The sequence below is a fragment of the Stomoxys calcitrans genome, chromosome 3, assembly GCF_963082655.1.
Source record: "Stomoxys calcitrans chromosome 3, idStoCalc2.1, whole genome shotgun sequence".
Taxonomy (NCBI): Eukaryota; Metazoa; Arthropoda; class Insecta; order Diptera; family Muscidae; genus Stomoxys; species Stomoxys calcitrans.
The window spans coordinates 93,021,708-93,038,440 of NC_081554.1; the positions used below are offsets into that span (position 1 = coordinate 93,021,708).

At 39.6% G+C, this 16,733-nt stretch overlaps 1 protein-coding gene across 1 annotated transcript in view; it reads left to right on the plus strand.

Annotated features, from left to right (window-relative positions):
• Positions 1–3,385: 3,385 nt before the first annotated feature.
• LOC106084088 (P protein) overlaps positions 3,386–16,733 on the plus strand; it is a 251,127-nt gene continuing 237,779 nt past the window's right edge. Inside the window, exon 1 of the mRNA XM_013247553.2 lies at positions 3,386–4,258. Coding sequence (XP_013103007.2) covers positions 3,960–4,258 — 299 coding nt within the window. The 5' untranslated portion in view covers positions 3,386–3,959. The remainder of the gene's footprint in view (positions 4,259–16,733) is intronic.

A 16,733-nucleotide genomic window follows, 5' to 3' on the forward strand; every position in this document is an offset into this window, starting at 1 on the left:
CTAAGGATGCCGCCTCACCACCAAAAGCTATATATATATAGACCAATCACTCCAATATGGAGCTCAAATGAAAGGTATTTAATTTATCAGATATCCAATTGTCGTATCAGGTGTGTGGGGGTCCACCCCAAACTCTAAATCGGACATATTTACCAACCGTGGCAATGTGGGACTAAAAAGAAAGGTATTTGTGAGTAAAATACGAATCTGATATCCAAATGTGGGACCAAGTTTCTGGGGGTTCCCCCTTCACCGAAACACCCCCAAACAAGACTTATTTACAGACCATGGCAATATGGGGCTCAAATTAAAGGTATTTGTGATATACAAATGTGAGACCAAGAGTTTGGGGGCCGCCTCTCCCAAAAACACCCCCAAAGAGGACACATTTACGACCAAAGCAATATGGGGCTCAAGTCTTTGTTACTAATTTGATATCAATATTCTGGAAAAGTGTCTATGGGGCCACCCCAACCCCATAACACTACCCCAATAGAACGTATTTGCTGACCATTGCAATATGGGACTCAAATGAAACGTATTTTAGAATAGAAATCGAATCTGATATATATTCAGGACCATTTCATGGAGTGGTCGCCCCATCTTCCAAACATCCCCCAAACCGGACATGTTTGGCGACTATGGATAATGAGGCTCAAATGAAACGTATTAAGGAGTAGACCACGAATCTTATATCAAAATTCGGGACGAACTGTCTAGCGGACGACCCACCCCCATAAAAACCCCAAATAGGACGTATTTGCTCACCATGACAATTTGGGTCTTAAATAGAGTGGAGATCGATATTGATAGTTTTTAGGGGCACTACCGGCCCTAAAAACTATCAGGACACATTTACTGACTTTTCCAATAAGGGGTTTAAATGAAAGGTATTTTGGATTGGAAAACGAATTTGATATCCTATTTTTAAACCAAAGGTAATGTGTGGTTCAAATAAATGATATTTGCGGGTATTGCACGAGTATTGCCCCTATATCATAACACCCCACAAACAGTAACTATTTACTAACCACCGCAATATGGGGCTCAAATAAAGATATTTCGGAGTAGAATACGAATCTGATATCCAAGAGTGGGACCATGTATTTGTGGCACCGTCCCTTTCGCAAAACACCCTCCAAAGAGTACAAATTTACCGACCTTGGCAATATGTGGCTTAAATGAAAGGTATTTGAGATTAGAAAATGAATTTCATAACCAATTGCTGGGGCCAAGTGTTTGGGGACGCCTCCCCTTAAACCAATGACAATATGGGGTTGAAATAAATGGTATTTGAGAGTAGAGCACGATGTTGATATTTTTCAGGGTTAAGTGTCTGGGGAACCACCCCATCCCCCACAACACCCCTAAATCTGACATATATATTTAGTGACCATTGCAATATAGGCCTCAAATGAATGGTATTTGGGAATAGAGCACGAATTGATACCTATTTTTGGGATTACGTTTTTGGGTTCCACACTACACCCTAAACCCTCATACCACCACCCAGGGTGCTTTCCCACTCCCAAAATCCACATGGGAATATCGGGCTCCAACAGTCTTTTAAGAAAGGTGTGGAACGTGGTCGCACATTTGGATATCAGATTCGTATTCTACTGGCAAATACTTTTCATTTGAGTCCCATATTGCCATGGACTGTAAATATGTCCGATTTAGGGGCTTGGGGTTGTCCCCCTACCACTTGGTCCGACAATTGGATATCAGATACATTTTCTTATCCTAAATACCTTTCATTTGAGTCCCATATTGTGGTGATTGGTCTAAATATATGTTTGGTAGGTTTTAGGGTGGGGCAGCCCCCCTAGGTACCCCATCCGAAATTTGGATACCAAATTTTTATTTTTAGGGTACTATATGAGTGCATACAAAATTTCGCTTAAATCGCACCACCCATCTCCGAGATCTGGCGTTTCTGAAAATTAGGGTAAGGGGGAGGGTCCGAAGGTCCGAAGATGACCTTCCTCAACCAAGAGGTTGAAAGACGTCACACTATGGTTGGCTTGTACCTTCCGGCTCTACTTTTCTATAGCATAGAAAAAAATGCTTCGACCATTAAGCTCGTCTCGAAAGAGAAATAGAAATGTAAATTATAACATAAAATGATCTTCGCCTGAAGTAGCAAAAAACCTTAAAAAAAGCGTAAAGTTAAGGTTAGATTAGGTTTAAGTGACGTTTTCGTCCATTGTGATACAACAGGAATGGAAAAAGGAAGATGCCTTCTAGTTCCCACCGTTGAATCATCCAGATCGCTTTAAAAAGCTCAATTACATGCGAATGTTCACATCCGCTAAATCAGATAGGTTCTCAAAGAAATGAGAACATAAAGTGGAACTCCTTCTAACTGCTAGTGCGGGACACACACACAGAAGGTGTTCTATAGTCTATTCTTCCTCGATGTCCCTACAGCTTTTGCAAAAGTCGTTGCTGGCAACCTTCGGTCTGTCAGCTTGTTTTCCGAATAGACAGACGGACATAATGACTGAGATGTATGTTCTAGCTAATGACAGCAAACCAGTAGACCACTTCAAGTCTAGATTAGGCCACATAGTTTTGCAATACTTGCAGCCTCTTCTTTGTGACCATCGTTGTCCTTCGGGCCTGGGCCTAAAATCTTAGCTTACATTTCGCTAGAGGCATACGTGTGTAAGTTAGTTCCTAGTCTCGCAAGCTCGTTCGCTTACAATTCTCTCTGTGCCCGGTACCCAGAACCAGTGAATTTTGAACAGTTCAGCCATCTCGCTGGGAGATCTGCGATAGTCGAGTGTTTAAAAATACGTTCTCCAGGAATTTAATGGCTGCCCGGCTGTCTCAGAAGATATTTATGCCAATCGTCGTAATGACGTTATATCTTCGCCATTCCACCACATCCTTAATTGCAAGGATCTCCGCTTGATACACTGCAATGGTCGCGCAACTTTTTCGATATGACCACTTCTAGATCTTTAGAGTACACCCCAAAGCCCACCTGGTAGTTTTGTTTGGAACCATCCGCATAGAAGTCTATGTAACTTCTGTTACCAGGGATATCGTAGTTCCAATCGGTTCTAGCAGGAATAGAACCGATTGGAACTACTTTTGTAAAATTTTGACTGCTCACATTTTGCATTAAAATTTTCATTTTTCAATATTTTGTTATTTACTGTGCTGCCTCGATCTATGCTATGCTGTGATCACTCAAATGTTTCGTTGGGATACAACAAACAGTGGACACAAAACTCGTGTGTGTTTGGCCAATTGCAGTGCTTAATTTTTTCTCTGGATTATACCATTTGGTCGTTTGTATACAAGCGGTGTGTTTGGCCATTTTACATCTGGGTGGTGGTGGCACACGCTTCTCTTTTGTTGAACGCCAATAGTTTTGGACTCAAAGTGTTTTGAAACACACACGTCTTTCGCGGCTAAACGGACGGTATTTTCGCCCAAATTAAATAGAAAATACGCTTTCGCAAAAGCAGAGAAGAAAAGCAAATAATAAAAGAAATTGTCTTGGAAAAATAGAGAAAAGAAGAGAATTTAGTTGTTCCCATGTGTTTTTCCCGCAACAAAATAAAAATCCGCACCAATTAACTAAAAATAAGTTGAAATTATTCGTTAAGCACCACGTAATTATCCGTAAATGAAAAGAGTCAACGGAAGGGCAAAAGTGCATGGAAAGTCAATGTCAATGTCAAGAAAATCGCTTTTGGTAAAAAGAAAAGGCAGGAATTTGTGATAAATGTCGACAGAGGAAGTGAAAAATTCCACGAAGGTGTAGTGAAGGGAAATTTCTTTCAAATAATCCAAATCAAAATGGCAATTTGATTGGAATCGAAAAAAGGGTTTTATCATAATTTTTGTCCTTCTTTGCCGGTCCTTTGCAAATCGGCTTTATTTTTGTTCACCCTGCTGCACAAACCCATACGTTGTGATAAAGTTTTTATTTTTCTATATTCATAATGTCTGAGCCCTCCAGAAGACCCAGATTTGTGATAACCGATGAAGATGAGTTGGATGATTACAATCCAAACTCGGATCCTCGCTACAACCCACACCAATACCTACAGCTACAAACACAACAGAATCCGTACTATCGCCAAGGTAATGATCAACATAGCCGAACTGCTACTGGCCATTATGATTCTGTAGCGACTAATGCAGGAGGTGCAGAGGAGGAGGAGGATGATGACGAAGAGGATCGTCATTCCAAGCTGCAGGATATTATAAATTGGTTACACCAACGTCATCATCATAAACGGTTAGTATTATCTTTGAATTATTTGAGAAAATTGCATGGATATATTGTATTTGGAGGCATGTTTCCACAGCAGCGTTGTCTAGCAAACCTGATGTTTTGATCATTAATCAAAAACATTTTAGATTTTCGTGAATATTCATTCAATTTAACATTGGATTTAAAATATGGCGCAATGTGGCGAAGTGTGGGCGATCATTATTGTCGGCGTTCTCTGAGAAATTACAAAAAGAAAAATCTCTCAATTCATAAATAAGCGTCTAAATAAATGTAAGCTGGTAATTAAAACTTTGCAATAATTGCCCCATTTTTTTATCAAAGCTACGAGACAATTTGCTATAGTTTTTGAAATTTTGTCACTCTAATTAGAATATATTTGCCCCTGTTGCTTAATAGAATGTTTATAAGCACATTTGCATTTGCAATTAGAATATACATTTACTTGATAAATGGCAGTACCATTCACAAAGATAGAGAACATTAAATGAATATTTCAACGATACATTTGGCTGAATTTGCCGTTCACACATTTCGAACGCAATGTTTACTATTGCAAATTTGCCCATGAACATTGCATAAACGAACAGGAAAAAAAAAACTTCCTGTGCTGTCTCATTCAAGTTTAAGCTCAATGATTATGTCCTTAGAAAAAGATCACGTTTTTATACCCTCCACCATAGGATGGAGGGCCTAAGACCCCATGACCGTCATGACATTTTATGTCGATTTAGCCATGTCTGTCCGTCTGTCCGATAGTCCGTCTGTCCGTCTATCCGTCCGTCCGTCTGTCAGTCTGCCCGTCTGTCTGTCTTTCTATTCGTCCGTTTGTCCGTCCGTCTGTCTGTTCGTCCGTCCGTCTGTCCGTCCGTCTGTCCGTCCGTCTGTCCGTCTGTCCGTCCGTCTGTCCGTCCGTCTGTCCGTCCACGCTAACTTTCGAAGGAGTAAAGTGTAAAAAGTGTAGGTCTGTGGGATTGTAAATGGCCCAAATCGATCCATGTTTTGATATAGCTGCCATATAAACCGATCTCCAAGTTTGACTTTTTGAGCCTCTGGAGGGAGCAATTATTACTCGATTTCGAAATTTTGGAGGTGATGTTTTTCTATGACTGGTGTTTTTCTATTCGAAAAAGTCATTTAAAGAACTTGGCAAATACGATCCATGGTGGAGGGTATAAAAGATTCGGTCCAACCGAACTTAGCACGTTTTTACCTGTTTATTATACCCTACACCACTCGGTGGCGGGTATAAAAATTTACTTTTTTCACATATTTTTACTTCCCAACTGTATAACTTTTAACTGAACTACGTATCAGATGTTGACGTATACTGCAGCAAGGTCATACTAAATTTTGTCACCAATTCAAATCATGCTGGATGCATGATTGAATGCAATGAAAATCGAACCGAAAATCGAACCACAAATGCCTTCGTAAATCGTAAAATACAAAGCTAAACTCGGCCAAAATTTCAAAAATAAAAATTTTAAGTCCAATATCCCTAAAACCAGTAGGGGTATTATGTACCACAAAAAGATTATTTATTGTGGAAATTTTTCGACACTATCCAGCAAAAACTATTTTGGAAATCGGGCCAAAAATGAGGATTTTGTAGCCCGAATAATTTTTTGAAATGTCGAGGTGACCAACTTTAGGGCCCAGTCAAGAGGCGTCCGGATCACCTAGGGCCTTGTTCTCACAGTGTTATATCTATCCGTTCTCAAATACCAAATTTTCTACTAGTTTATTTCGATTCTGTCACACTTTGTATTATTTGTTTTATTCATGGTATTGCCGAGGTAAATAAAGTTGCTGACTATCTCAAAGTTGTAGTTCCCAACTTTTCCAATTTTCTTTTTCTGCTCGAGTGAACAGCGATTTGCGGGAGTTAATTGCATCAAAACAGCAAATTTGACCATGAGTATTCCATTAACGTGGAACAGGGGAAAACGTCTCACAAATCAATGAGTGCTGCCCGATTCAAATTTAAAGCTCAATAATAAATGTTCTGTCATAGCCAATTAAAGTATTAAAGAGCCTCGTTATTATAACCGAACGGTGTGCCGCAGTGCGACACCTCTTTAGGGAGAAGTTTTTGCATGTCATAGTACCTCACAAATGTTGCCAGCATTACGAGGTGATAGCCACCGTTAAAAATTATTTTTGAGGTTCCTTCCAGGATTCGAACCCAGGCGTTCAGCTTCATATAGGGACATGCTAACACAAAATGCATTATGAGGTTTATTTGGACTTTGGATTTCGTAAATTCCCCCATCAAATTTTCATAAATAAGACAATAACATAATTTTTATATTTATGATATAAATTATTAATATTATGAAAATGTTCTTTACATGTATGAAACAAAGTTTCATAAATATAAGAACTTTTTTCATAAACGATCATGGTCATACCTTTTTATACATTAGGAAAACACATAATATGTGTGACTTTTTCATTTATATAATAAAACTAATCATAATATTTATGAACAAAAGGTTATGAAACCCAATCATTACATTTATGAGGGAAATTCTCTCTGTGTAATACCGGCACTTGAAGAGCTCTGCCCATGAATTTCGTTTACGTTTTCGACCACCTTGGTCATTCGAGAATAATGTGGACAATAAAATAGGTGTATACGAAAAAACTTAAAAATAATACAGTAATTTGTACATGAGTGTTAGGTTATGTTGAAAAGAGGGTGCGGATGTTACTCCGGAACAAGAAAATCTGAGTTAGAAATTCCGTGCTACTCACAAAATCCTTAATTGTTTTCCATGCCACGCCCCTAAATTGGTTCATGTCTGGTATTGTGTCCCCACCTAAGTGCCGGGGACATGAAAGCCGGGCAATGACGAAGGAAATGATCCAACGTCTCATCATCTTCCTCGCATGCTCTACACATGCTATCACTTGCCACACCGATTTTACATAAGTGAGCTTGTAGTCCTACGTGTGTGTTATAGTGTTATGAATAAGCATCACTCCAGACAGTTAATATCAGGTTTTCCACCGTAATTTTTAAGAACAGCTTCAATTCTCTTAGGCATGGATGAAATCAACTTACGGCAAGTCTCTACCGGGATATTATACCATACTTGTTGAATACTTTCCACAATTGTTTATTATTGCTGCAGGGATGCTTAGAAATTTGTCGCTTAAGTTCGCCCCATAGGTTTTCAATTGGATTGAGGTCGGTGGACTGACTTGGCCACTCAACAACGCTCAAATTATCTCGAAACCATTTACTCACCAAATTTGATTAGTGTTTCGGGTCATTTTCCTGTTGAAATCTCCATACAAGTGGCATATTTTCCTCAACGTATGGTAGCATAACTGTCTTCAACAAATCCTTGTAAACAAATCTATCCATTGTGTTTTCAATAAGATGTATCGGACCTACTACCTCCCAAAAAACGCAGTCCCATACCATGACATTTCCTCCTCCATGTGTAAATTTGATTTGGAACTCTTTCTCGACGAACATTCCTTTCTGCATCATTACCAAAAAAATTGACTTTTAATTTGTCGGTCCAAAGGATATTTGACCACTTTATTACTTTTTCCACACCAAGTTTTATGAGCCAAAATAAAGTCTAACCTCTTCTTTAAACCTCTTTGTCAGAGTAAAGGAACTTTCCGAGCTATTCTACCTGGTAGTTTTGCAGACACCAATCTTCGTCGGACCGTTCGGGATGACACAACATTTCCAACTTCCTTTGGAATTTGGTTAGAACTCTTGAAAGCGTCTCGTTTAGCTGTAGTTACTATACGATTATCCGAAACTATACTGGTTTTCTTTTTTGCGACGCATCTCTCAATGTGGATTTAAGGTTTTTTACGAAGTTTTCAGATCGTCCCAACGATATGGCAATACATTGATAGATTTTTTCTTTCCGTTCGAAGCTGCTGAACTATGCGTGTTTCTGCCTCACTGCTATGATGTCCAGGACCCATCTAAAACCATGTTTCCACTTGGAGCAAATCTAGATTTGCGACGAAAATCTCGTTTTTTGCAACGAGGTTTCCCATACAATTTCAGATTTTTAAAAGAAAGTAAATGCATTTTTAATAAAACTTAGAATGAACTTTAATCAAATACATAATTGCCATTTTGTTCGATAACCTTTTGCCATCTTGCTGGCAAATTTAGTATTCCACGCTCATAGAACTTCTGGCTTTTATCTGCAAAAAACCGAACCAAGTGCGATTTTATAGCCTCATCATTATCGAAAGTTTTACCATTTAAGGAGTTCTGCAAAGATCGAAATAAATGGTAGTCTGATGGTGCAAGGTCAGGGCTATATGGTGGATGCATCAAAAATTCCCAGCCAAGCTCACTCAGTTTTTGGCGAGTGACCAAAGATGTGTGCGGTCTAGCGTTGTCCTGGTGGAATATGACACCTTTACGATTGACCAATTCTGGTCGCTTCTCCTTGATGGCTGTATTCAACTTGGAAGCAGCTCAAAATATACCACACGCTTCCAATCCCACCAAACAGACAGCATAACCTTCTGTTTGTGGATATCAGCCTTTGAAGTGGTTTGAGCTGGTTCACCATGCTTGGACCATGATCGTTTTCGACTAATGTTGTTGTAAACAATCCATTTTTCATCTCCAGTTATGATTCGTTTTAAAAACGGATCGAATTCATTGCGTTTAAGGTGCATATCACAAGCGTTGATTCGGTTTGTTAAATGAATTTCTTTCAATACATGTGGTACCCATATTAAAATTGACGCCAAACAAACAAATGTAAACCAAATTTCGCGCACTTTTTTTCTAAAGCAAGCTAAAAGTAACAGCTGATAACTGACAGAAGAAAGAATGCAATTACAGAGTCACAAGCCGTTGAAAAAATTTGTCAACGCCGACTTTATTATTACTATATTACCGACGATTACTTTTTGGGCAACCCAATAGTAGGAAAATTCAAACTCGAAATCACTTCAAACGTAGTTTAAACGTGTTTCGGAAATTGACTCAAATCAAGTTGATTTGGGTTCTAGGGTAAACATGGTTTCAGACTATTCCAAGTTCATTGTGAATCGAACCCACCTTACGAACTGGTTGGAATCGAAACCCGCACCAATAATCCGAGCACGCTTCCTTCTCGGTTACCTTTTGGGGAGACCGGTAGTTGTGTTTTTTAAAAAACTTTTATTTTTATACCCACCACCATAGGATGGGAGTATACTTATCTAGTCATTCCATTTGTAACACCTAGAAATATTCATCTGTGAACCCATAAAAAATATATATTCTGGATCGTATTGACATTCTGAGTCGATATAGCAATGTCTGTCGGTCCATCCGTCTAAAGCTACCCTCTTGCGATTTTGCACAGATACTTAATATTGATGTAGGTTGTTGGGGACTGCAAATGAACCATATCGGTTCAGATTTAGATATAGCTCCCATATTAACCGATCTCCCAATTTGACTTCTTGAGCCCTTACAAGCAGCAAAGTTTGTTCGATTTGGCTGAAATTGAGCTTGTAGTGTTCTGTTATGACTTCCATCATCTGTGCTAAGTACGGTACGAATCGGTCTATAACCTAATATAGCTCCCATATAAACCGATCTCCCGATTTGACTTCTTGAGCCTTTACAAGCAGCAAAGTTTGTTCGATTTGGCTGAAATTGAGCTTGTAGTGTTCTGTTATGACGACCATCATCATTTGTGCTAAGTACGGTACGAATTGGTCTATAACCTAATATAGCTCCCATATAAACCGATCTCCCGATTTTATTTCTGGAGCCCCTGGAAGCCACAATTTTTGACTGTTTTGGCTTAAATTTTGCATGCGGTGTTCTGTTATGACTTCCAACAGCTGTGCCAAGTACGGTCCAAATCGATCTATAATCTGATGTGGCTCCTATATAAACTGATCTTCCGATTTGACTTCTGGAGCTCCTGGAAGCCACAATTTTGTCAGATTAGGCTGAAACTTTGCATGCGGTGTTCTGTTATGGCATCCAACAACTGTGCCAAGTACGTTCCAAATCAGTCTATAACCTGATATAGCTCCTATGTAAACCGGTCTCTCGATTCCTAGAAGCTTAATTTTTGCTGGTTTGACTGAAGTTTGGTATGTAGAATAAAATTATGTCCTTAAACTAAATTTTGTGTCTCTTTCGAGTTGAACTCAATGATCGGAGATTTTTTGGCAATGGAAAAGGAAAGTCAAAGATCACCACACACACCAGCGACCAAGGGGCGCGTTTCGTCATTTGGTTAGAACAATTCATCGGCCATATTAGGTATGAAGGCTTCAAGGACCGTACTTTGGTATGTTGTGCCCATATCGTGTTTATTGCGAAAACGACTCTATGATATAAATACCACATTACCCACGCTCGACAACCCTGTCCGCTAGGTGTTTCTTTCCAAATGCATGTGTTTGTCTAACAATTATTTTTAAATGTTTTTAACATTTTGTAAGCTACCCACTTTATTAAACTTGTGAAAAGTGTGCAGTTTGAAAACTCGGTTTGACATTGAAACTTTGACTTTGAACTTTGACACACTCACTGACACTTTGGTTGACAAATAATGTGGTTTGGTTAACGTTGTCGCAGTCAAGTCCAGACAACTAACAAACGACCACTCCTTCCAATGGCCACCAGATGAGATGATTAAGAAGCAATTAATATTTCCGCCACAGATAAAAATATGAGTATGCGAGCGGAACGTTTTATCTTTGATTATGGGGGCTGCTAAGCGATTTGTTGTGGTACTATTGTCCAAGCGACAATGGACGGAAAAAAAATAAATAAAAATGTAATAGGATGTTTGAGGAAAACTACACATGCGGAGTAGTATGACACTCATCTAGTTTCATTTGTCCCATGTCATTGCAAAATGGTTTGTAATGCTTAAGAGCAAATGTAGCCATTCTATGCTGGAGTGGCCAAAATTTTCCACAAATCGCGAATGGGATGTTATGTGTGCCCGTTTTCCCCAAGAATATGACAGAAATTTTCTCATTTCAATGAGTAATGCCAAAGCTCAACTAAATCAAAGTAATCGCTAAAAGGGTCCCCCTATACATGTTATATCGTAATATTGATGCAATTCTATTTAATATCCTACGAAATAAGTAAATGCTCTATGCCTTACCGATGATTAAGGCCACTTTTGCGGCCATCCATACAGCAGTTCGAATGGAGAACAGTTGCACAACGAAATGCAATAAATTTGCAAGTTTGTGTGAATAAATAATGATTGATGAGAATATTTTTTTATTTTTTTTTTGAAAAATAACGGCAAGTACAATTTTGTTTAACTTTTAACTGTAAGTACTTTAACTTTAAAGCCACAACAGCTAGCTTTCATATGAATAATAAATAAAAAGAAAAAAAGTAACAAAGACAACCACCTCATAACAACACATTCGGCATTTTGTATCCGAAGTTCGACAACATCGACCATACTGTCATTGTTGTCGGCCGGTATTGTTTATATGTTAAATTAATTTTAATTAAATCGAATTAACAAAATCTTAGTTTAGGTTTTGCCATCTGGCCAAGCGGCAGCTTTGGCCCGTGGCCTACCGCCCACCAACAGCTTGCCGAATCGAACGAGTAGCTGCTTTACATGGGGAAGTGATTCGGCAGGAACTTGTAATTTTGAAATTAATGACAATTAAGTGAATGAATATCCATCCATACAAGCCCCTAAAACCTAATCTGGGCAACGTCATCGAAACGCTTTCACATTCACATTTACTACGCGATGTAATCATAGTCGATCTCTGTCAGTATGTTGCCATATAAAATTGTGATGCGACATTGCTAGTCTGGGGTTATTTTCCATGAGATCCACAGACTATGCCACGAGCTATGAAAATGAAAAACATGTGGAAAAATGACAATCAAATTATGCAAAATAAGTTAGAAACTTAACAAATTATATGGAAAAGTCGTGGATGATACTATCGTCGAATGATTGGGATCTGTAGACTTTTCTATTGAGCGAGAGACAGTGATTCAGAATTTGCAGATAAGTTTTATTTCTAATTTCATCGCTTGATACAACGAATATGTACCATTTGATCAAGTTAGGTAAGCTTTAAGTGGCAGTTTGCCATCAGGAGAACGGGAAAGGGAAGATGTCTTCTAGTTTCTACAGTTGAATCATCTAGATCGCTTTAAAAGCCCAACAACTAATCAGACAAGTTCTCGAAGAAAAAAGAATCTAAAGTGGAACTCCTTCTGACTTCAAGTGCGGGATACACACACAGCGGATGTTCTATAGTCTCTTCATCCGCGAAGTCCTCACAGCTTCGGCAAAAGTCGTTGCTGGCAACTTTCAATTTATCAGCATGTTTTCCGATCAGACAATGACCTGTCATGATGGACACAATGACAGAGACGTCAGTTCTAGCCAGCAATAGCAAAGCGGTAGCGGTGCAGTGTTCACATCTCCCCTTTTGTGACCAACTGTCATTTGCTGTCCTTTGAGCCTGATTCTGAAGACTAAACTTACATGTCGCTAGAGGCAAACCCACAGATTCCAGTTCCTCTAGCTCGTCTGCTCTACAATTCCCTGGGATATTCACCTGTTCACCCAGAACAGGTGAAGTTTGAAGTGATCATTCATGTCGTTGAAAGATCTCTGACATTTGAGGGCGGTTTTTGAATACAGAAATATGTTCTCTAGGGATTTAATGGCTGCCTGGCTGTCTGAGTAAATATTTGTACCCAACTTCGTTATGACATTACATCTTAGCCATTCCACCCCTTTTTTAATTGCAAGGATCTCGGCTTGATACACAGTACAGTGATCGGGCAATCTTCTCGACATGACCAGTCTTAGTTCTTCAGAGTACATCCCAAAACCCACCTGCCATGTAACTTATATTACCGGGGATATTATAGTTCCAATGGGTCCTAACAGGAATAGTGGTACAGTACTTTTTATCAAAAAACTGCTCAGGAAATGTGTAGTCCACACTACCTGAAACATTGTATCAAGGATAACACAGCACCTTAGCCACTACATGTCCAAAGAGTACGCTCCCTTAGCCTGACTGCAGTTGTCGCAGCAATTGTCTAGCCACAATATCCAAAGGCATTACGTGTAGCATTAAATTCAGATCTTCAGATAACGTCGTCCTTAGTGCAGCTTTGATGCACAAACAAGTCATCCTTTGGATTCTGCTGAATATTGACCAGTAGGTGGACTTTTGAAGCGCCGTCGACCAGATCACAACACCATAAAGCATTAAAGGTCTAATTACTACAGTATATACCTGGTGCATGACACGCGATGTCTAATGGGGAAGAGTTGCCTTTCTTGCCCTTTCCACACTGTAGGTAACTTTTATATCCTGATGAAAAGAACAAATTCCATCTCAGACGGATTTACGCCTAGACCTGAAGTATATCTCTATGAAGGCTGGGAAACTTTACCTTAGCCGCAATAGCCACGTCAACAGCATACGCGTCCAATTCTGCACATTTTTCTTCCAGAGACAACAATATACTGTCTTTTATATCCTGATGAAAAGAACAAATTCCATCTCAGACGGATTTACGCCTAGACCTGAAGTATATCTCTATGAAGGCTGCGAAACTTTACCTTAGTCGCAATAGCCACGTCAACAGCATACGCGTCCAATTCTGCACATTTTTCTTCCAGAGACAACAATATACTGTCTATGGCCATATTCCAAATTAGATGAGATAGGACACCTCCTTGAGATTATACTCTGCTGACCCATCTTTTTATACCCTCCACCATAGGATGGGGGTATACTTATTTCGTCATTCTGTTTTAACTCCTCGAAATATTCGTCTATGACCCCATAAATTATATATATTCTTGATCGTCATGACATTTTAAGTAGATCTAGCCATGTCCGTCCGTCTGTCTGTCAAAAGCACGCTAACTCTCGAAGGAGTAAAGCTAGCCCCTTGAAATTTTGCACAAATACTTCTTATTAGTGTAGGTCGGTTGGGATTGTAAATGGGCTATTTCGGCCCACGTTTTGATATAGCTGCCATATAAACCGATCTGGGATCTTGACTTCTTGAGCCGTTAAAGGGCACAATTCCTATCCGATTTGGCTGAAATTTCGCATGAGGTATTTTATTATGACTTCCAGCAACTGTGCTGAGTATGGTTTAAATCGGTCCATAACTTGATATAGCTGTCATATAAACCTATCTGGGGTCTTGACTTCTTCAGCCATTGGAGGGCGCAATTATTATCCGATTTGGCTGAAATTTTGCATGAGGTGTTTTGTTATGACTTTCAATAACTGTGCTAAGAATAGTTGAAATCGATCCATAACCTGATATAGCTCCCATATAAACCGATCTGGGGTCTTGACTTCTTGAGCCACTAGAGGGCACAATTATTACCCGATGTGGCTGAAATCTTGCATGAGGTGTTTTGATATGACTTTCAACTGATGTGCTAAGTATGGTACAAATCGGCTCATAACTTGATAATAAACCGATCTGGGGTCATAATTGTATATCATAACATCGAAATAAGTCCAAAAAAACTCTGAAAGAGTTTAAATTACTAACTGAGATCTACTAATAATTGGTAAAAATTTGATTTGTAAATATTTGTCACAAAATCTTGCAAAAATTTATTTAAAAAATCATGTACTTTTATCGTACGTACTAGTCGAAAATTTCCTTTATGTGAAACGAATTATTTTTGCGTGTAGAAACGCCAGCTCCTTCATGAATGTCCTTGACAGCGAAAGCGACTAGGTCATGAAGGGCTGTATGAGTGAACTTACTATACCTTCAGGGATCTTTGCCCTTATATATGTTTTTATTAACCTCTCTAGAGTCTTCAGCATATAGGATGACAGACGTAAATCTTTCTCTTTGGTGTGGTAATGTTTCTTTGCTTTTGAAATGTCCCTCCCTCCTACAGGTATATATGTCCCTTTGTGTCCTTCCATCCTACAGGTGTATATGACATGCTGGTACAAGCTGAGTATATCTCTCTAAGCCAAGGAGTCAGCCTATCGGATTAATTCAACCGGGGGAGTCGAAATTTTTTATCGTCAAAAGATTTTCGACTCAGACACAATTTTTCCAAGAACCTCAGAAGAAGGCATGAGGCATGACGCCACGATTTAAGTCAGCAAGGCAAAACCCCAAAATGGTTTAGATTTCTCTGACCAAACTATTTGCAGAGCTCTTTTAATATGGCCTAGGTTAGGTTAGGTAAGTTTAAGTGTCAATCTGCCATCGGACTCATTTAGACGTTTTCCGCCATTGTGATACCACAGGAACAGAAGACGGAAAGTTTCTAGTTCCTACCGTTGAACCATCCGTAGCGCACAGTTTAGCATGTCCGCCTATGACGCTGAACGCCTGGGTTCGAATCCTGGCGAGAACATTGGCGAGTACTGTAACATTTGGTATGGCAGCCATGTAAAAACTTCTCCACAAAGAGGTGTCGCACTTCCGTACGCCGTTCGGACTCGGCTATAAAATTTAGGTCCCTTATCATTGAGCTTAAAACTTGAATCGGACAGCACTCATTGATATGTGAAGAGTTTGTCCCTGTTCCTTAATGGAATTTGCATTGCATTGCCGTTGAACCATCCAGATCGCTTTAAAAAACCCAATAACTTGCGAGTGTTCACATCCGCTAAATCAGACAGGCTATCAAAGAAATGAGTACCTAAAGTGGAACTCCTTTTGACTGCTAGTGCGGGACACACACTCAGAAGGTGTTCTATGGTCTCTTATTCTTCGATGTCCTCACAGCTTCTGCAAAAGCCGTTGCTGGCAACCTTCAGTCTGCCAGCATGCTTTCCGATTAGACAGTTACCTGTCATGACGGACACAATGACTGAGACGTCTGTTCTAGCCAATGACAGCAAAGCGGTAGACCTCTTCAAGTCTAGATTAGGCCACATAGTTCGGGAATTCTCACAGCCACCCTCTTTGTGAACATTTATCATGCGTTGTCCTTCGGGCCTGGTCCTGAAAACTCAGCTTACATGTCGCTAGAGGCATACCCCCACAGATTGCAGTATCCCTGGAGTGTGTAAGGTTAGAACAGGTGAATTTTGAACTGTTCAGCCATCTTGTTGAGTGATCTGCAACAGTGCGGTTTTTTTTGTTTAGAAATACGTTCTTCAGAGATTTAATGGCTGTCTGGCTGTCTGAGAAGATATTTATGTTATGACATTATATCCTAGCCATTCCACCACTTCCTTAATTGTAAGGATCTGTATCTACAATAATACGGCCAAACCAAACAATGAAGGGTGGTCTTTTGCGGCATATCCGAGATATTTCAATGATTGTGCCCAAAAATGGGGGTTCCTAGTTAAACATGGAGTGGGGGTTAAGATATCGCTTGTGGTTGTGGAGGTGAGAGGCGATGACGTCACGAATGAATTCATTTTTAACATTTTTTGATATCTGAAGGGGGGGGCGGACCCTCCCCCTTACCCTAATTTTCAGAAACGCCAGATCTCGGAGATGGGT